This window comes from Leucopleurus acutus, assembly GCF_964270905.1.
Source record: "Leucopleurus acutus genome assembly, chromosome: 2".
Classification (NCBI taxonomy): domain Eukaryota; kingdom Metazoa; phylum Chordata; class Mammalia; order Artiodactyla; family Delphinidae; genus Leucopleurus; species Leucopleurus acutus.
The window spans coordinates 80,220,563-80,241,392 of NC_139143.1; the positions used below are offsets into that span (position 1 = coordinate 80,220,563).

At 57.7% G+C, this 20,830-nt stretch overlaps 1 protein-coding gene across 1 annotated transcript; it reads right to left on the bottom strand.

Moving 5' to 3' along the window:
- Nucleotides 1-1,340: 1,340 nt before the first annotated feature.
- Nucleotides 1,341-20,269, bottom strand: LMNA (lamin A/C). The gene is made up of 12 exons (XM_082834778.1): nucleotides 19,717-20,269; nucleotides 8,154-8,310; nucleotides 6,702-6,827; nucleotides 6,284-6,454; nucleotides 5,956-6,081; nucleotides 5,187-5,407; nucleotides 4,871-5,093; nucleotides 4,333-4,440; nucleotides 4,105-4,224; nucleotides 3,586-3,675; nucleotides 2,520-2,789; nucleotides 1,341-2,243 (listed from the first exon to the last, which is right to left on the bottom strand). Exons 1-12 carry the CDS (start codon nucleotides 20,070-20,072, stop codon nucleotides 2,217-2,219), a joined length of 1,995 nt encoding a protein of 664 aa, XP_082690904.1. The 5' UTR covers nucleotides 20,073-20,269; the 3' UTR covers nucleotides 1,341-2,216.
- Nucleotides 20,270-20,830: the final 561 nt, after the last annotated feature.

The following is a 20,830-nucleotide window of genomic DNA, read 5'->3' on the forward strand; positions in this document are numbered from 1 at the left end:
ACGCGGGCTTTCTTTAGTTGCATCGAGCGGGCAGGGGCTACTCTTCCTTGCGGTGCATGGGCTTCTCATTGCGGTGGCTTCTCTTGCTGTATTGCGGTGGCTTCTCTTGCTGTGGAGCACGGGCTCTAGGCGCGTGGGCTTCAGTAGTTGTGGCACACGGGCTCTAGAGTGCAAGCTCAGTAGTTGTGGCGCATGGGCTTCATTGCTCCGCAGCATGCGGGATCGTCCCAGACCAGGGCTTGAACCCGTGTCTACTACATTGGCAGGCAGATTCTCAACCACTGCACCACCAGGGAAGCCCCTTCTCACTGACTTTTGACTGCAGGCTCAACTCCTCTGTCCCAGGGAATATAAACTTATATTTTATCATCACTATTTTCTTTTCAGAGGGGGAGCATAGTGTCACAGAAGTAGGGGTCTACAGCCAGGACCCTGGGTTCTCTGCCATCTACTAGCTGTGTGGTCTTGTCGAGTTAACTCTGAGTCCCCATTTCCAGGGGCAAAGGGGACAATATCCACCCGTCAAGACAGTATGAGGGTCCAATGAAATAGCACAGAGATGCTTTGGAATTTATAAAGGGCCAGAGAAAGTTTGGTTCCTATAACTCATTTTCCCTGGTTGGGGCCCCTTCCCTCAGTCTGGGCTCCTCATTCCCCCAGATGATAGGCTCCCTCTCTGAGGCTCCTACTCCGCCTGACACGTCCCTTTGTCCACAGCAGTCCACGTTTTCTGGCTCCCAGTGGAATGTAAGGTCCCTGAGGACACTGAACACACTGTCTTGTCCATTTCCCTGTCCCTGAGCTGAGCATGGAGTGTGGCGCAGAGGGACATTAACTGCTTGTTTGCAAAGTCAGTCCTGCCCCTTTCCTGCTGCTCTCACTGGCTTCTATTCCCTCCTCCCCATCTGTCCTTGCCCCAGGTCCTGAGATGTCACCACCCTCAGACTGGGTCCATATCATCATGTCTCAGTATTGACGCTGAGTTCAGGGTGCAGCACGAAGAAGGTGCTCGCTAAGTGCTGGCTGGTTGAAGAAAGCTTGGAAGGAAATGCTCTCCTTCAGGCTCTGCTTCTCTGAGGGACTTATGGAGAGAGAGCCCTGCACTGGGTGGGCAATGCTCAGGTCAGAGCCTCTCCCCATCAGCCACCGCTGGGTGCCCAGATGTGCATCTGAAGCTCTGAGGGCCTTGTCGCATCTCCCTTAGAGCAGGGGCAAGGCTGGGAGGCGTGAGGATGCGGTGACTGAGCGACATTTGTGTGTGTGTGTGTGTGTCTGTCTGTCTGCCCCTCAGAACACACAGTGACACCCACCAACAAAGACAGACACCACAGCAGCCAGGGGTAGAAACAACTCGTGTATTGATTTGGGGAGGAGAGAAGGGGTGCAGATGGGAAATGGGAGGCAAGGGGCTCCTTAGTGTTTGCCAAAATCCACTGCCACTCACCCTCCACCCTTCCTCATCTTCCTCCTCTGTGGTGGGGCCCCAGCAGGCTCTCCCCCATTCTAGTCAGCCTCCCTCTCCCTCCTCCCCTACACCCACCTGACCTCGATCTCCAGTGACTGGGCACAGCCCAGCCCTGGCTCTGAAGCTGGGTGACGGCAGGCTCATTCTAACCTTTCTTCACCCTCCTTCTACCTCCCACCTCATTCCCATCTCTTGTCTAAATAACATACAGAAAAAGCAAGTGCGGCTGGTACCTGCGAGAATCAAGTCATCCCGGGGCTGGGGACAGGGGGGAACTGGGGGCGGGGCAGGCGGAGGAGCCTCAGCCAGGTGTAGTGGAACGATGGGGGATGGCCCAGGGGCCTGGCGGAGAAGACTCCACACCTGCCTCTCAGGCACCATGTCACAGGGTCCCCAGGATGGGGGCAGAAGGCAGGGCAGAAAAGCAGAAACTAGGCTCTGTAAAAAGCATCCCTTTCCCTTGGCTCCCTCTTTGGTTTTAAGGCAGATATGGAGTTCCCCAGAAGCAGGGAAAAAAAGGGGGGGATTGAGATAGATGCGCTTTTTGGGGGGGCTTATGTTTTTCCTTCAGTATAAAACCACTGTAGAAAATAACTTCTCTTAGAAAAAAAACAAAAACATAGAAGAAAAAACAAAGGGGTATTTTTCTTTGGCTTCAAGCCCCTTCCCAGGAGGGGCAGGGCAGGGGTGGGCATGAGGTGAGGAGGAAGCAGGAGGCCTCCGCCCCCATCCCTGCCTGGCAGGTCCCAGATTACATGATGCTGCAGTTCTGGGGGCTCTAAGAGAGAAGAGAGAAGGGGAGAGGTGTGAGCCGCAGCACCTGGCCCATACCCTCCCTCCCCTTACCCCCCGCCCCACCCCTGCCCTCCAATCTGGGGCTCAGACAGGAGGGGCAGGATGCGGGAGCGACCATCTAGGATCTTGGGCTTCGGGGAGGAGGCTCCCACTCCCCCGGGCTGCGGAAGAGAAGGCTCTCCCCCCACAGGGCCACCCTAACCCTCAGGGACCAGGGCCCCGCTGCCTGTGGGGGTGTAGAGGCAGAGGGACAACTCACCTGGGTTCGGAGTCTGGAGTTGCCCAGGAGGTAGGAGCGGGTGACCAGGCTGTCCCCGAAGCTGCCACCCCCACTGCCCCCCACACCGCGGTAGCTGCGAGTGACTGTGACACTGGAGGCGGAGGAGCCAGAGGAGATGGATCCGCCCACCTGGGCTCCTGAGCTGCTGGCAGACGCCTTGTCTGCAGGCTGCCCACACGTCCCGCACAGCACGGTGCGCGAGCGCAGGTTGTACTCGGCGGGGTCCCCCGAGCTGCTGCCGTGGGAGCCCTGAGGAGGGAGACAAGGCTCAGGCCTGACGGCGAGTCTGAGACTGACTGCTCAGGCCCAACACCCAGGCTCCGCGCTCCTGCAGGTTCCCAGTTGCCAGGTGGGAAGGTGGGGTTCTGCGCTCAAGTAACCTAACCTAACCTAACCTAACGGCGGGCGAGCGATAGGGCTTAGGGGGCCGGGGCTGGGAAGGGAGGACACGAAAGGGGGCAGGGTCATGAAGACTTGGGGACAGAAGACAGGGAATGGGAGTTGTGGCTTTGACTCTGTCCTAGCTACTCTGAGCTTAAGAGGGAAAGGAGAGAGAGTGAGCGAGCTTGTAGAGCAGCAGGCATGCAAAATTAATTGGGAAGCGGCGTGGGTGAGAGAGACCGTTCTCCCAGGAAAAATGGGGGAGATGAGAGGCCATGCAGGTGACAGGAATGGGGAGGAGACAAGAAAGGAGATGCATGCAACAGAAATTGGGGGAGAGAGGCAGGGCTGGGTGCCCCACATCTGTCCTCCCATCCCTGTCCCAGGAGACAAATCCAGACCCTTGTCCACTGCTCCCATGGGAAGACTCCATGGCATCAGAAAGTTCCACTCCCTTCCTTACCAGAGTAGGGAACCCAGACACCTGGGTTCCCTGTTCAAGGTATAGGGAGGAGAGAGAAGAAAAGCCAGGGCAGCAAGTGAAGTTCCAAAACATTCTTTAATGAAAAGATTTTTGGGGCACGGGAAGGCCAGGGAGAGGCTGTCCCTAGGCCTGGCTGGGTGCCCCAGCGTGGGCTTGGCCTCAGCGGCGGCTGCCACTCACGTGGTGGTGATGGAGCAGGTCATCTCCATCCTCATCCTCGTCATCCTCAACCATAGTCACTGAGCGCACCAGCTTGCGCATGGCCACCTCCTGCCGGGGATACGAGAGCCCCAGGGGTCAGGGCTCAGGGCCAGGGGAGGAGTGTGCAGCATACCCAACCCAGTGACCACCTAAGAACCTTCGAGTGGCCTGCCCTTTGTCCAACCTGCTGCTTACTCTGTCCTCTGTGGTACTGGAGCTAAGGAACTTGTTTCTACCCCAGGGTGACACTGTCAAACTCTCTGGGTGGGAGCATGGTCTGCCTTAACAATCCTCACTGTCTAACCTCCACCCCTCCTGCTGCTGGGGGAGGCAGCTTTGGGTCTGTACACTGGTTAGAGAGTTTGGGGCCTGGGACTGCACAGGAGAGCTGGGAGAAAGTGGCCCTGAATTGGCCCCTTTGGGTTGGGGGCAGCTGGCTCCTACTTTGGCCGTCAGGGGAACTTTGTCCAGTAAGAGGCCAGCCTGTGGCATACTCACTTCCCCAGTGGAGTTGATGAGAGCCGTGCGCAGGCTGTTTCCACAGCCCCAGGTGTTCTGTGCCTTCCACACCAAGTCGGTAGGGGGGCTATGGGTGGCCCCAGCTCCTGCAGCCCAGATCTGGGGGAGGGAGAATTAGAGAAGGGTGCTCACTCCAGCACTCCCATCCTCAGGCCAACCCATCCCCACCCGAGGCCACCCCAGAGTCCCAAACACCCTGCCACTCACCGTCACCACCTGACCAGCCTTCAGAGTGAACTTTGGCGGGAAGCGGTAGGTCAGTAGGGGATCATCTCCATTCTGGCGCTTGATCTGCCAGTTGCCCATGGACTGGTCCTGCCGGGGAGAGAAGGGGAAGGTTGGGGGAGGCTCGTTCAGGCTCTTGGGTCTATCTCACCCTATTCTGCCCCTCGCTGCCTTCCCCCTCAAGGATAAATAATAGCTACATCTATGGGCTCTTATGCTGTGCCAAACACACTCAGTACTTTCATTTTCCCAAGAATTCAAAGGGTTAGGGACTATTATGATGCCCATTTTACAGATGAGGAAACCGATGCTCTGAGAGGTTAAATAAATTGCCGAAGGTCTCACTGCCACCGATGAGTCCCGGAGCCAGGACTGGAACCAGAGTGTGGAGGAGATATCCACACTGCCCTGGTCTGCCTCTGATGGGAGGAACAGCCCTCCCCGCAAACTCCATCCCTTCACTTTCCAGGTTTTCTCCCTAACCCGGATGCATTCTCTTAGACCCAACCTGGGGGACTACCTCATTTGACTTGTTGCGCAGGCGTACGAACTTGCCCTCCTCATCCACCTCCTCCACGGCCACGCGCCCGCTGGTGCGAGCGTGCTGGGAGAAGCTGCTGCGGCTCTCCGTGGACTCCAGCTTGCGCTTTTTGGTGATGCTGCCCCCACTCTGTGTCTGGGACGAGTGGGAGGAGGCCCGGCCGCGGCTGCGCTGCGAGGTGGGGCTGGGGGACAGGCGTAGCCTGCGGAGGGGGAGACAGGGTGGGGGGCCTAGTCAAGGCCGGTGGCAGGCCGGAGGCGGCCGCTAGCACCTCCCCAACTCCCGCACAGCCCACCTCTCCTCCTCGCCCTCCAGGAGCTTGCGGTAGGCGTGGATCTCCATGTCCAGGGCCAGCTTGATGTCCAGCAGCTCCTGGTACTCGTCCAGCTGCTGTTGCATCCTTGCCCGCATTTCCGCCATCTCCCGCTCCTTGTCTGCCAGCAGCCGCCGGCTGGTGTCCCGCTCACGGGCCAGCGAGTCCTCCAGGTCCCTCAGCTTTGCTTCCTTGGCTGCCAGCTGGGTGACGGGGGGCAGGGGTCTGATGAGCTCCCAAGGGCCCGAAGTATGGAGATGTAAGGGGCAGGGGACACCCAGCTATCCTCCCCAGGATCTCCAGGCTCCCATCAGAGCCTTTTATGGCTCTAATGTGGCCTCGGCTGGCTGGTGACGACTGGGGAGGCCTTCTCAATATCCAACTGAAATCTCTTAATCTGAGGCTAGAACCTATTTCCTCTGCCACAAGTGGCACAGCCAGCTAGAAGATGCTTTTAACACCTCACACTGGGTCTCCTGGCAGATCTATGAGTTAGGGAGGATAAGAATGATCTCCATATTCAAATGGGAAAACCAAGGCTCTGAGAAGCAAGGTCTTACAGGCGAGATAAGAGGTAGTCCTGGAACGGCAAACAGGTCATCTGACTCCAAATCCTAGGCTTCTTACTCAGCCTGTGGTCCTGGGGGCATGTTCTGTCCACTACCCTCCCCTCCTCAGGACTTCCACTTGACATCCTGACATCCTGCCCAGACTATTGGCTGATGGGGGAGGGGCGGGGTGGGGGCATCACCTGCTTCTGGAGCTGGCTGAGCTGGGCGGAGAGGCTGTCGATGCGGACGCGGGACTGCTGCAGCTCCTCGTGGGCGGCCCCCATCAGGTTGCTGTTCCTCTCGGCTGACTGCCTGGCATTATCCAGCTGGAGGGGAGGACACAGGGTTAGGGCTGCAGCGACCAAAGGCAGGAGGGACCTGAGAAGGGCATCACTGCTGCAGCGTCAGGGGCCGGGTACCCTGAGCTCCTGCCACCGTCCTCCCGATCTCCCACAGGACATCTCAGGGTGGGCGGGTGGAGGGCTGCTGGGGGCAGAGGCAGCAAGGGAGCCACGGGATAATGAGCACCTTGGCAGAATAGGTCTTCTCCAGTTCCTTCTTGTACTGTTCCACCTGGTCCTCGTGCTGGGCCCGCAGCTCCTGCAGGGCATCCGCCAGCCGGCTCTCAAACTCACGCTGCTTCCCATTATCAATCTCCACCAGTCGCGTCTCATGGCGGCGCTTGGTCTCACGAAGCTCCTGGAAGGGTTGGACCCAGAAACCAAAATCAGAACTAGTCCTTCAAGGATGAAACCCAAGTTCCCGGCCCAGTCCTAACCCTGAATGGAGTCACTTTAACCTGGGGGCTGGCCACCCCCCAACTCCCCATCCACTAGTACAAGGGAGTCAGGCAGGGAGCTCTGCACACAGCTGATCCCCCAGTCCCAGCTCTGACATCTGTCACCACCCAGCCCTGGTCCTCCGGTCTGCAGGGCACAGTTCCCACCTCGCTGTAGATGTTCTTCTGGAAGTCCAGCTCCTCCTTCAGGGTCTGCAGCCTGTTCTCAGCATCTACCCGCCGCAGCATCTCATCCTGAAGTTGCTTCTTGGCCTCACTCAGGGCTGCCTCGAGCTGAGAGGAAGGGGGCAGAGGTCAGGGAGAGGGATCATAGGACATCAGAGCTGGAAGGAAGCTGAGAAGTGGGCTGCGTCCAGCACATCCCTTTATATGTGCAGAAACAGGTCTAGGGGAGTGAGCGCCTTGGATACCCATAGAGGTAATAATATATTTATTCCCTCACAGTAATGACTCTGGGTAGGTACTGTGCTAAGAAAAGAAAAGACAGTGCCTCCTTTCTCTGGCACAACATAGCAATTGCTATAAAGGAAGTATGTCCAGAATACAGAAGGAATATGAGGGAAGGAACCAAAGTGTGCCTGGGGTGGTAGAGGGGGCTTCCGGGAAGGCCTCCAAGAGGCTGAGATCTGAAGGACAGGTGAGTGGGGCAGACAGGAGCCAAGTGCAAAGGCACAGAGGGAAGAAGGCACACATGTGCACTTCGGGATCTCCAGTCAGTACTGCTGAAGCCTGAAGGACAGGGCTCAGCGGGTAGAGTGACAGCAGAGGCGGCCAGACTGGAAGGCAGGGGTTTGATCATGGAGAGACGCGCCCTTATCTGCCACGAAACAATCCTCTGAAGCTCAAGTAGGGGTGCACCTGTCTTAGATCTTCATCTTAGAAAGCACAAGCTGGGAAGTGAAGCTGGGAAGGGCTGGGGGCAGGACCTGGGAGGAGAATGGCCCAGCCTTGGTTTTCTTGTCAACATGCTGGCTTCTCCTGGTCTCTCCACGGTGTACCGTGGTGGCAGGGCCTGGGAGGGAAGACAGCCCAGGACAGAAGCTTGGTGACGGTCTCTAGTCCTGGTCCTGCTCTGAGCAGATGTGGCTGTGAGATTGGGAACAAGCCAGCTTCTTTGATTCTGTTCCTTAGCTTGTAACATGAGAGATTAGAGGCTAGAATACATAGCGAAGTTTTGAAAGTAAAGACCATCGTATACATGCTGAGCACTGAGAACATGCATCCATACGTGATCGACCATCAGCTCCCGATCAGGGCTCTGTGGACAGTCTACATCCTCTCCTGCCTCCCAGAGAGGTCATGGCTCTCTCTAGCAGGGTCACACCGGGAGGGATCCAGGGCCAGGCACAATTCATTGCAAAGTTAAATGGAAATGGCTTGTGGATTCTTTTAAATTCACCGTGCTAGACACCATGGGCAGCAAAGGAGGATGCAATATGGTCTGGATGGGTGCAACGAGGGTAGGATATGGGAATGGCTCTGATGCCATGTGACAGGTCAGACTGGGCACCTCCTGAGGGGGCCTGGGGTGGAAGAGTGAGTGTGCATTTGGCAGGGGAGGGGGGACAGGTGTCAGGTGGCATCACGGGCGGGCCTCACCTTGGCCACTTGCCCCCGCAGGTCATGCAGCTCGCCCTCCAGCGTGCGTTTCTCACTGAGAGCAGTGCTCAGTGCGGCCTCCTTGGAGTTGAGCAGAGCCTCCAGGTCCTTGAGCCGGGCCTGGGCAGCCATCAAGTCTCCCTCCTTCTTGGTATTGCTAAAGAAGCCAGGGAAGAGTGGGTTTAAGAGGAGGAGTCTGTGTTCCTAGAGAGAGCCAGGTCCCCCAGGGAGGGAGAGAAGGCAGGTTCTGGGAGGTCAGCTGTGGGGCCTGGCTCTGCTATCCCTCAGACTGCCAGGGGAGGGCATCCTTGACTTTGGTTCGTTTGCATCTGCCTGCCTCTGGGGCTGGACTCCCACTTCCCCCAAGGTCCCCAAAACCCCCTTCCTGCTTCTCCACCCTTCCCATGACTCAGTACTCAGGAACGCGCCTGGGGCCAAGGGCAAAGCTCGATCCCGTGAGATGAATGCTTTTCCCTCTCTCCCCTCCCATTCCTTCCCAAAGAAACAGAGCCACCTTTGTCTCCTGCCCCTTCCCACAGAGGGCCTTAACCTTCTCCCCCGACTCCACCCACCTTCCATTCAGCCAAGCCTCCTTCCCTGCGGGTACCCAGACAGCCAGGCTCCTAGGCCTTGGGTCTGTGCGTCCCTAACACTTATCGGTTTGAGACCTAAAGGTGTCTGTCACCTCCCCTAGTCCCTTTTACACACCGGGAACTGCTGGGAGGGAAAGTCTGGTTAAAGCTCAGGGAGCCCTGGGACGAGGACAGCCAGGCATGGTACTGACCCTTCCCTTTCTCGGACCCAGGCTGGGTCCCCTGATCTGGGCAGAGCACAGGGGTTCCAGCCTCCCTCCCTCTGAGCCTCATCAGAGCCTAAGAATGCTGAGCCCGACACATCGACCACAGGCCTCAGCATCTGGCTCCAGATGTGACCCCCAGGCCTCCAGGTCCATCTGGGTTCCAGCCTTGAACCTCGCCACTCCTCAAACTGGGTAAAGCTTTAGCTAGAACCAACCAAACAGGGGTTGCCTCTGCCACCTCCCTTCCCTTTCTGGGCCGCTGATGACTTTTGCTGGAGAGTGACCTAGAGAAATAGAGGGATCCTATTTTCTTAAAGACCTCTGGGGAACCCAAGAACTTTTCAGTTGTAATGATCCCTTAAGCAATGCGTGGTGAGAGAAACCACTAGACCCAGGGAGTGGAAGGAAAGAGACAAGGGGCCTGGGCCCAGTTGCCATCTGCAACTCATCAGACTTCAAGCATGAACCCACCATGGCAGATGGAAAAAAGGAAAACCAAACGTGGGCAGGGGGAAAAAAATTCTATCCTGGAAAGGAGAAAAGTGGCCCTGCCAACATTTTTCTCCTGCCACCAAAGCCCTCAGCTCCAGCAGACCCAACAATTCACTGTGAAGCAGGATGGAGAAGGCTAGACTGGAGGCAGCTCTGGAGGGAGGGCCCGAGACTGAGACGGTGTTCTCCTGCCACCAGCTTAGATTTCAAACAGGAGCCACCTCCCCTCCAACTGGGCTCCACTGGGAGGGGGGACAGAGCAACACCCAGACAGGCAAGGGAAGGACCCGAAGACCTGGGGGAAGCACCCCCAGCCTGCACGCTTGCTCTGTCCAGGCCTCTGGCCACATCTCAGAACAAGCTGTTTAATGCAACAGTGTCTGTCTCCTGTGAAAAGAGGCCCTTCCAGATCTGGAGGATGTCTCCCCTCCTCCGTCTCAGCCAGAAAAGCTAAAAATAAAGTCAAAACCCAGCTCAGGTTTTGGCTGCCATACGGCCCAGCCCCTGGCTGGGAGCATAGCCCCAACTTTCCATGACTTCAGAACTTTTCCGAAGCTGAGGCAGCTGCAGGGCGAGGAGGGAAAAAGAAGAAAAACCGCTGGTAAAGCGAAGCGACGCAGCAGACATAGATTCCGATCCCCTTGGGCTGACTCCAAGGTTGGCAGGGACTTCCCAGCCAAGAGGCCTCTCTACCCTGCAGGCTAACGGCTGCATCTGGCCATCCTGGGAGGCTCTCAGAATTTAGAGAACTAGAAGGAGCTGAGCATACGTTCAGCTTAACCCCCTCCTTGTACAGATGAGGAAACTGAGGCACAGAGGAGGAAGGTGAGTGACCCAGTGTCAAGCACGGCAAGCAGCTATAGGGACTGGGTGGGGGGGGGGGGCGGTCACAGTCAATTCTGGCTGCTGATCAGGACTCCTCCCTCCTCCCCCTCCCCTCCCTCCTCCCCCTCCCCTCCCTCCTCCCCCTCCCCCTAAGCCACAGGTCTAGAGAGAGCAGAGAAGCCAGCAGGAGAAAGAGGGCTCCCAGATCCAGCCAGCCTGAGCTGGGAGAAGCAGGAAGGAGCACCGTGATGCTTTCGGAAGGCATCTCAAGGGTGTCTCTCCCCTAGTCCCGCCTCCCTGGCCTCCTCAGACACCAGGAGAGGAACTGCAGAAGTTCTCCTTGGAAATACCTTTCCTGTGGCAGTGCAACGCAGCACTGACAGAGGAAAACAACGGAGCTGCACGGTCGCTGTCCGCGGGGGCTCACACAGCCTGACAACTGCAGGATTTTGTCCTTCAGTATAACCTCTTCAGTTCCTTCTGCTCCCAAAGGTGGGGTGGTAGTAATACTAATATTAATACTGATACTCAGACTAATACTACTAATCATATAATGACAGCAAACACACCTAATTGCATACAAGACACTGCTCTAAATATTATAATATTAACTCACTTAATCTCCACAGCTTCCCTACTGAGATAGGTGCTAATACTGCGTGAGTGAGGAAACAGGCACAGAGAGCTACGTCCAGGGTCCCTCCAGGGTCCTACAGCAAGTCGGGAGCAGAGCTGGAAATCACTGATGTACTGCTCCACCTCCCGTGCTCTAATGGCCTCCAGAGAAATTAAGGGGGCGATTTTCCTTCCCCTCCTGGAGGCTTTGATTAGCGCTTAAAAGACATGCGATGAAAGGACTAAGGCACACCCTGCAGGTGAGGGAAACCCCAAGCAAAGAGAGGGAAGCAAGGAAGAGCCTTTGTGGTTTTCTCAGCCGTGTTTGGGGAGCTCCCCTCTGTGGGGAAGCAGCTGCTGTCACCCATGGGCTCATGACTCAGACCTCAGGAGCTCTGTGGCCAGGGAGCCACAAGCACTCCCCAAGAGACCGCTGCGGGTGGCAGTACGGAAACCAGTGCCTCTCCAACCTCCTCCCCAGGCTTGCCTGACCACCAGGTCCAAATGCCATTTCTTCCCTAGTTGGGGTCTTCAGCCCTAGCAGGGACCCCAAGCAGACACTGGCCAGGCGTTCAGCCCCAGAGTGGTGCTGCTGCCCGTGCCTGAGTCCACTGGGGGTTGGCGGTGGGAAAGCCGGGCACATGCTGACTGCTGCCCACAGCTAGGGCAGGGAGGACTGGGCTGGCAGGGAGGACAGGGTGAGGCAGGCAAGGGGAGCTGGAAGGGTGGGAACCAGGGGCTCCACAGGTGACTCATCCTCAAGCACACAATACTCTGGCAGGGGTCGGGAAATCCTCTGGTGCTCACAGGGGAGACCCTGGCTTTACCCACGTCCTGCCCCAGGCCCCGTGCCATGCCAGTGGGTTGCCGGCTTCTCCCTCCCATCCGCCAGGCTCCTCCCACACAGGAGTGGCTCCATCCCAGCGGGCTCATGAGGCAAGAAGGGCTGGGCATCCTGTTTCTAACTCTTCCCACGTCTGGCATATCTGATCGCAGAAGGAGGGACGAGTGGGGTGGGGGAGGGCAGGGGAGCAGAGAGGAAAAGAATAAGGTAGAAATGAGACCTGGGAGCTGGCGCGTGTGGCCCCAGGCTGGGGCTCTGTTACGCTGAGGCTGGCTGGTGGGATAGGGAAGCCAGGCTCCAGGGCCACTACAGGCCAGGACTCTGGGGGGCTGCCTGGGGGGGCGGGGGAGGGGGAGAAAGGCACGCAGCACGGCAAAGGGGCTGAGGTGGGCACTGGGCCAGGCGCTGACCCGCCCGCTGAGTCACCCTCCTCAGCCCAGCTCAGATGCCAGATATGGAAGCCAGGGCCGGCCGCAGGCCTGTTTGGGCCCGCTTGCCGGGAGCAACTTGCTAGGCCCCGAGGGAGAGGCCCCCATTTCCTCCGCTGAGCTGAGGAAGAGACAAGGGGAGCAACGACAACGGACTGGGGCTAAAAATAAGAAGTGGGAGGGGCAGGTGGCCAAGGGGGCGGTGGAGGAGCGGGACCAGCCCAGCCGGGGCTCCCTCAGACCCGCCCCTGTCCACTCACTGGCCCCGCCCCAGCCTCACCGGCCCTCCGTGTTCCCCATCGCCGCGGGTCAGAGACGGGAGGAGGGGGAGGGGAGGCAGGCGCACAAAGGGCCCTGAGCCCCCGAGCGTCTCCTGCCTCACAGGAAAGGGAGACCCCTGTGGCTGGGCAGGGCAGAGCAGGGCTGGGGGCAGAGCAGTGAGTCCCAGCCCTCCTGGCTTGGCGAGAGTTCTCCCCTCTCTTCCCAGGGGTCTAGACCTCTGCCCAGGCTGACTCCCTGCCAGGTGATGGGGCGTCTCCAACGGCCACCCCAAGCCGGCCGCACGTTCCTCCTTTTGTTCCAGCAACTCCCCCCACTGAAATGTATCCTTCCCTCCCTCCACCTATCCAAATCCACGCCCCCACCTCTGTTTGAGCCCCGCCTCAGCCCAGCGCCTCCAGATCCAGTCCCAGCCCTCTCTCCTCTTCCAAGTGCGTTCAGCTGTTGTTTTATCTGCTGGTTTATTCTCTTTCCAGTAATGTGTGTCTCCGGGCTTTTTCTGTACGTCCCCAAATGCCCTGAGACTAGGAGGAGCTCAAGGCTTCTAGGGGGACCTCTTCCTGGACCAACTCCTGCCCTTTTACAGATGGGGAAACTGAGGCCTGGAGAAGAGCAGCCTCAGACCCTAAAACCCTGCCCACCCAGTCACCTGAGGACACTCACAACAGATGGAGACAGACACAGAAAATGGCATGACACACACAGAGGGCGCAGAAAGTAGACAGAGACACCCAGGGAGAGAGCCTGGAAGACACTTCGACTTCTGCTCAATTGCTGGGAGCCACCCCAGTCTGAGAGTGATGATACAGAGACTTAGTGAAACAGCCCTCAAACATCAGCTACTCCCACAGCTGTGTGTGGAGCCATGAAGTTCGACGGTCCCCCACCCCCAAAAGTAACCAGTGCTTGGGTTCTTGGCTGGTCTGTGGGTCTGCCATCACTTTCAGGTATGGGTAGGACGTGGATAGGCTGGGACATCTGGTTCCCCACTCTGGCATTCAAGGCACCAGCCCTTTCTGGAAAGGAGACCTTGAAGAGAGGAACTGAGAGGGGCAGGTGTTCCAGGGACTTAGAAGCCCCTTGAGCCTCCCCCAAACGCCACCCTGTGAAGTTCTGAATGTCTTGCACCTGGAAAGCACATGGTAGAGGTCGACCCCCAGTATGTGGGTGCATGGGCCTCCCCACACAGGCACATGCACCCACAGCAGGCACGGCTCTGCTTCCACACGCCTCCCTTGGGCGTGACACCTGCCACATATGCTCGGGGTCTGAGGGTCCTCAGATCCCCTTCCAGAGCCACCAGGCTCCCAGCTGTCTTCGCCCCAGACAAAGACAGGTCTAATTCCAAGCAGAGGGAGGGTTGGGATGGGGGAACTGGTGCTGAGAGGGGGACAGGAGGCCTGTTGACACGTTCAGACGCAACTCCAGCAGAGGCGCTGGGACTGGCAGGGGGCCAGGCCTGAGTCACAGCTGCTGGGTGTATCAACGTGGCATTGTGCAGAGGCAGGAGAGGCCTGCGGCCAGAGGCCAGGGTGCTGGGGTCCTGGACAACAGGCAGTGGGCTTCCTGACCAACCGCTCCCTCCAGGTCCCATGCCAAACTCCACTTTCCTTCTTCTGGCCTGTTTCTCCAGAAATTATTCCTGTGTTGTCATAAAAATGCAGGGCTGAGGCCTGGGAACAGACCAAAAGAAGTGGGGGCATGGAGGGGAGATGGAAGGCCTGGGAAGAGGTAGGATGTCCTGGGGGTGGGAGGGAGGGAGGCCACTGGCCGTAAGGTGGGACATTTAGGGGATCCCTACAAGAAGGTGACTTAGCAGTCCCTTCTTAGGACGTATTAACCCTCCGACTGGTGGCTCATGGTTATTAACCCTGACAACAGCGGGAAGGGGGTGGGAGCCGCACCCCAAGATGGAGAGAGGTAGTGGGGGGAGGGCCAAGGAGTTCTGGTACCACTGCATTCCAACTCCAGCCTGGGAAGATGCAATGCTCTCTCCCAGCCAGCAGAGGGTGGCAGCGTTGGAGCTTCAGGAGAAGGAAGGGGGTGCCTTGGCAATCCCAAACAGCCCCCTCTCAACTGCCCAGGTCTGGGACCCTTGAAATTAAGGGTCTCTAACTCCCCTGAGCCAGTCCCTAAAGGGACTCCTGTGTTCTGCTCCCCTCCATCTGTCCCTCATGTGATTCAGGCCCTCATCCCTCTTGCTGCCACTCAACAAGAACACCCAGCGTAGTTTTCAATAAAAGGCCATCCCTCTGCCTTTTCTTCTCTGACTGGACAAGTTCAGGGTCTCCCGTCCACTCTCTACTCTGCCCTCTACCGTGACTCAGCTCGTCTGCTGGGCCTGGGATTCCAGCCATAATTATTCCTGGTTTCGACAGGCAGGATTCAAGCTTCCTCTCCCACAAACGGGCAGGGGGAGCTCCTGTCCCCCCACCCTGCCCCGCCTCCTTCCCAAACTGTCCCCTTCCTTGAGAGATTGTTAAGGGCCAAGACTTCCTCACAGCCCAGCCTCAGGTTGCGGGTGCAGGAAGGAGAGAAGGGGGGCAGTTCAAGGTCACCCCTGCACCTCCCTCTTATTCCGGGTTCATGCTGTCTAATCCTGGCCAGCACTAAGGTAACAGTCCTGCCTGCCCCAGAGCCTCCCTTCTTCCCCAACACAGATCCATGGGACTCTCCCTCTCCTGCATGATACAGCCTACATGACATGTCCTGAAGGGAGACGCATTAAAAACGTAGTGTCCTTTCCTACTAGCAGTAAAAACAAAGCATAAGCCAAGGATATGATGCCAGAATAGTTAACCGTTTCTCAAAAACTTTCTCTGAGAAAGAGAGGAGGGTGTTAGTACTTTTAATTCCAAGCTTGTGGGAAATATTTCTATTGTGAATAGCATTGGTTATTAATTATATTCGATTTTCATACTTATAGCGTGGTATTTTAGAGGACTGTTTTCTCACTTTGTGGGTCATTGTACGACTCTGGAACCAGAGGGCTCTCTGGAGACCTTCTGCCCTAACCCCTTTTTTTTATAGCTAGGGAAATCCAGAGATGGGGGGTGATTTGCTCAAGGTCACACAGCAATTTAGCGGCAGGGCCAAGCCTAGAACTAAGGACACCAAGGGCCAGGGCTGTTTCCGCTACCTCCTGCTACCTGTCATTTTGTTGGTGGACCACCTTGCCTCTTGTTAAGCAGTAGCAGATGCTGCAACCTTCCCCAAAGAACCTCTTTCCTGCTGTCTCCAAGAATATTCGAGCTTGGCCTGTGTCATCTTCAGTACACAGGGTGGGGCTCAGGGAGGTGAGAATGGAATGAACTGCCCTGGGCCTCTGAGCCAGACCTGGTCTTGCCTGCTGCAGCTGCTAGAGGTAGTCAGGGGCTGGGGAGGAGGGAGGCAAGGGAGGGGGAGCAGAGGGTACAGTTGGTAGGTAAAGGCATCTCCTACCAGTTGTCCCCACAGCTGTCCCTGCCTTCAGCCCTGACACTGAGCTACTGAATCACTGGGGGTGGGACTGGGAGTGGGGACAATGGGCACATCCCATGCAAGAGTAAGTCTCAGATTCCTGGAGGCCAGGGGATGTGCCGGGGGGCATCAATCGTGGGAAGGCAATCAGGGGCCCTGGCAGGAATTACTGTCTTTCTTGTTTCTCTTGGGCTCCTTAAGTACTTACTGCTCAGCCCCCAGGGTTAGCTGTACCTTCTTCTTTCCATTTGAATAAGAATGTGGACTTTAGGGTGTGGGGTGGGGGAAGAGATGACACCAGGAGCTCCCTCAGGTGAGGACTGGGGCCCAGGTACCCTCGAAGGCCTCCATCCCTGTTATCCTTATGTATCTGCCAAAGGGCACGGCCTCCTGCAGATCCAGGTAGACAGACAATTCCCATGACAAGTCCCAAGACAGTCTCAAGACAGGAATCACCAGCCTCTCTGAGCTCTGTCTCATGATCCATGGCCTGGCAGGGTCCTGGGTCTATCCAGGTATGGGATGTGACAAAGGCTATTGATCAAGTGTTAACAGGCCCTGCGGAACAGCAGAACATGAAGACAACACTGGTCCCAGAGCAGAATCTCCAGACTGCAGGAGTGCCCCTCAGTCATCCCAACCCGCCTTCCAGATCCTCCAGCCTGTCCCCTAAGCTAGAGAAGTACGGTTTAATGGTACGAGCACATAACTAAGAAGCAGAAGGCCTGTGCTCAAGTCCTGACCTGTCACTCCCCTGCTGTGTGACATGGCACAAGCCTCTACACCTCTCTGGCTTTTGCTTTTCTTATCCTGATGAGAGCTTGGATGAACCTGGGCCTGGCAGGTCCCTGCCTATCCCAACCAGGGCCGCAAAAGGTGGGCAATTCAGGAAGTCGTTGAGCACCCAGGCCTTGTCTGGGGAGGAAGAGACGCTTCTGCTTTGTGGGGCTGGGATCTCCCCACTTCTGACTCTGCCTTCCTCCACCAGTTCCGCACGGGAAGACACAGACCCTGGCACCATCCCGCAGCCCAAGCCCATAACTCTAGACCTCAACTCTAGAACTACTTGTGCATACTGCCTGTCAGGAGTCCCGGTTTCAGATCACCAGAACCTTAGGAAGGAGGTAGAAAAGGATCCCAGGATGCAGTGGGGAGCGGGGAGCAGAAGATGCAGACATTCGGGCCCCCATCCCTCCCTTTAAGACATCTGCTGTCTCCACCCTGTCTCTTGCTGCCTTTTGTAAAGCCACAAGGGTGGGAGAGAGGGGGGCAGCATCTGAGTCATCCACCCAGCTGTCCTGCTTGGGGTGGGGCCTAGTTCCAAGCCTGGACCCCAGGCAGGCCTTCCCTGATCTTTTAACCTCCTCATTCTTCCCGCACTTAGGTGTCCAAATCCCTGGGGCTCCAGAATTGAGAGGATGTGTGTATGTGGGTGGGGGTAGTGTTTCTGCTTGCAGCCTGTAACCCAGCCTGATGAGAGGGTGCCCCAAACCCCTGGGTGTGGTCAAGGTACCCAGGCTGGGCCAGGAATCCCCACAAGATCTTACAGACAGCTCTGCATCCCAACCCAAAGCCTGGCCCTGAACTCTGAGCTCTAACTAAACATTAAACCAGGCAACACCTTCTCCCTAGGCTTTAGTGGGAGGAGTTAGGACAATGCCTTTCTTCCTCTCCCAAATTCTTCATTCTACTCCACACCTCACCCTGAGCACAGCAGACGCAAAAGGGAGCAACAAATCGTTGCTCCTCCCACTGGGGACATAGAACAGGACAGAAACCCCAACCTGAGCCCTCTTTGTCTCCACCCTGCCTCTCATCAGCCTAGGATCCAGGTGTGCAAACCCGCCCCCCTTTTCCGGAAGTCCAGCCTCCCCAGCCAGGATGAGTGGGGGAGAGGAGAGGCAGGTGGCTAAATATAACAAGTACACACACCACCCCCGGCCCTGCCCCACATGCGTGCACACCCGCCTGGTGTCCCAGGCCCGACAGCTGCACCAGGAGGCAGAGGAGACAGACTGGCGTGGCTGGGTTAGCGAGAGACCATAGACTCCACTTGTTCTGTTCCCTGATCAATGCCTTCCCCAGAAAAAGATCTGCTAACAATGCCCTTCACAGGGATCTGCAAGGTAGTAGTTTGGTAGTTGTGTGGACTAGTTTAGAACACTAATTCTCTGGGACTGCCCTTAGCTTGCCTCCTGTCTGTCCTGCTAACTAAGTTACTCCTATCGCTAGTGGACAATGACAGGAGTGATCCCTTTCAACAGAAATAAAGTCACCCTGAGTTCCCTGGTGGCCTTGTGGTTAGGATTCTGGGCTTTCACTGCCATGGCCCGGGTTCAATCCCTGGTCTGGCAGGAGAACTGAGATCCCCACAAGCCACAGCCTGAGTGGGGGGCGGCAGGCAAGTCACCCTGCCTCTCCACACAATTTCAGTTTCCGTCTAATCTTCACAAGGGGGTGATGGATCTGCCACACCCACCATGCCTGGGGCTAGGGGCTCACGAAGGGGTATAAAGAACACAGAATACACAGAGGTTCTGAGAAGAGCGTGAGTCTGGAGAAGATGATGCCAAGGGAAAGAAGGAAAGTCAAACCATACCCCACCCCAACCAGGGACCTCCAAGCACCTTTAGTGCTCTTTGGCTGAGGTCTTCATAGAAAACAAATTCTTGGGGAGCTGAAGATGGCCTAAACTTCCCAGCTCCAAAGGCCTTTTTAGAAAAGAAGGAGGAGCCAAGTAGGGTGCGGTAGAATGGGGCAGGGATGGGTAAGGTAGGAGTGGCCTGAAGCTTCCAACGGCTGGATTTCAAAAATGTCACTATATTCTGGTAGTTGAACAAGGCAAAGAACAACAACAAAAAGTCAGCGGCTGAGAGGACTGGGCCAGAGCAAAGGCTGCTCAGCTTGGCTGGGAAAATGAAAGCGGCTCACCCGAAGGAGGGAGGCAGGGAGCGACAAGCCCCCAACCCTCGAAGACTCCAGGCAGAGGGTGAGGGTGGGATGGGGGAAGGTGGGGAAGGGGGGAGGCAGACCTGGGCATAGCACAACTTCCTGAGCTGGGAGCCTCTGCCCTCTGTCTCCCTCCCTCCCTTGCATTCCTGGGCCAAGCAGGCCAAGGGCTGTGAGAGCTGTGGGGAAGCCGCTCTCCTGGAGCTCTTTGGTGGGCCTGTCAGAGTCCAGGGAAGGTCTCAGACAGGTAGGGAGTGAAGGAGAGCTTCCCAACTCTTAGAGAGAACCCGGATAAGGGTCGTGCTGAGGGGGCCATCACCATGCCCCTGCAGGGGAAAAAGGGGGTCACCCTGCTTTGGTGGCCTCTCTCCAGCACCACTGGACATCTGCCAGCTTGGGAACCCTGTCTTAGTGGGTGTCATGTGTTCAGAGCCAGGCTGGGCAAAGTTGGCACAGTGCCAAGCCTGCCAAGAAAGTTCTAACAGGAGCCTTTCACCCACTCCAAAGTGTCCTGGGTGCCCAGATTTCTTAGACCTGGCGGAGCCAGTTCCACTTTGCCCAAGACTCTCCCCCAGGCCCCAAATGACTGGCAAATCCCACCCTGACAGAATGTGGACCTGCCACCAGCCCCTACTTGGCCCTGCTGCCCGCGCCGTTACCTTATATATTCCACCCTCTCCCAGAGACCCCTCCCTTCTCTGTCCTGTCTTGACAATTTCCCTTGGCACTGCCAGTCACCCGCTGGGGGCGGTTCCGGTGAGGGAGGAGACTATAACGCAAAGTTATCAGCCGTCTGGAGCTCGGCAAGGGCGACAGTCCGCTCGCCCTCTCTGCGCCTCTCCCGGCCCCACGCCGCCACCTGGGCGCACTCACCGTGCCTTGAGGTCCTTGAACTCCTCGCGCACTTTGCTCAGCTCCAGCTGCAGGCGGGCGCGCTCCTTGGCCACCGAGTCGAGGGTCTTGCGGGCATCCCCGAGCTCTGCCTCGTAGGCGGCCTTGATGCCGGACACCTCGCGGCTGACCACCTCCTCGGACTCGGTGATGCGAAGGCGCAGACCTGCGTTCTCCGTCTCCAGCGAGCGCACACGGTCGATGTAGACCGCCAAGCGGTCATTGAGCTCCTGCAGGTCCTCCTTCTCCTGCAGCCGGGTGATGCGGGTGGGCGACAGCGGGGTGGAGCTGCCCTGCGCCCCACCGCGGGTGGCGCGCCGCTGGGACGGGGTCTCCATGGCCGGCAGGGTGGCAACGCTGCCCGCGGGGCAGAGGTCCCGGTAAGGGCAAGCGGCTCGGGCCGAAGGACAGAGACTGCTCGGGGTGGGAGCTCGCCGGCCGGCTGGCTGGCTCTCGTCTGGCTCCTGGCAGGCGTGGGGATCTGGGCCGGGCGCTGTCGGACCTCGGGATCTGGGTTGGCCGGTATGGATGCGGCGCTCCCGCGAACACTCTGAGTCACCGGCGCCCGAGCAAAGGCTCTAATAGGTCTAGGGAATTGGAGGAGGGGCCACTGCTCTTAAAGGGGCCGTCGCATACCCACGGGGGATTGGGGGGGCGGGAGGGGTGAGGAGGGGAGAGGACCACCCGGCGGTGGTGGCGGAGTAGGGCTCCACCCTCTCTCGCGCACCCCCTGCGTGCCCGAGGCTTAGCTGAAGCTCGCGTCTAGGTCCCTGCCTGCTCAGCGCTCCAAGCTGCAAGCTTGCCACCACTGCCTCAGGCCTTCGGGGGTAGAGGGCAGAGCCAAGGGGTGAGGGTGGGTGGGCAAAGGGCGGGGGACAGAGGGAAAGTGGGTGTAAAGCAAGGGAGGGTGCCAGGCAGGCAGATAAAGTAGGGGGAGGGCTAAGGCTGGTGCCCATCAGGGTGACTCACTCTTCTTCCACCACTGGCTCCCCCTTTCCTCCCCATAGTGATAGTGAGTCACCCCTACCCCGCCCGCCCCCCTACATGTGGGCAGTCCATTCAAAGTTGCATCTCAGGATGCCAGGGTGAGGTGGGG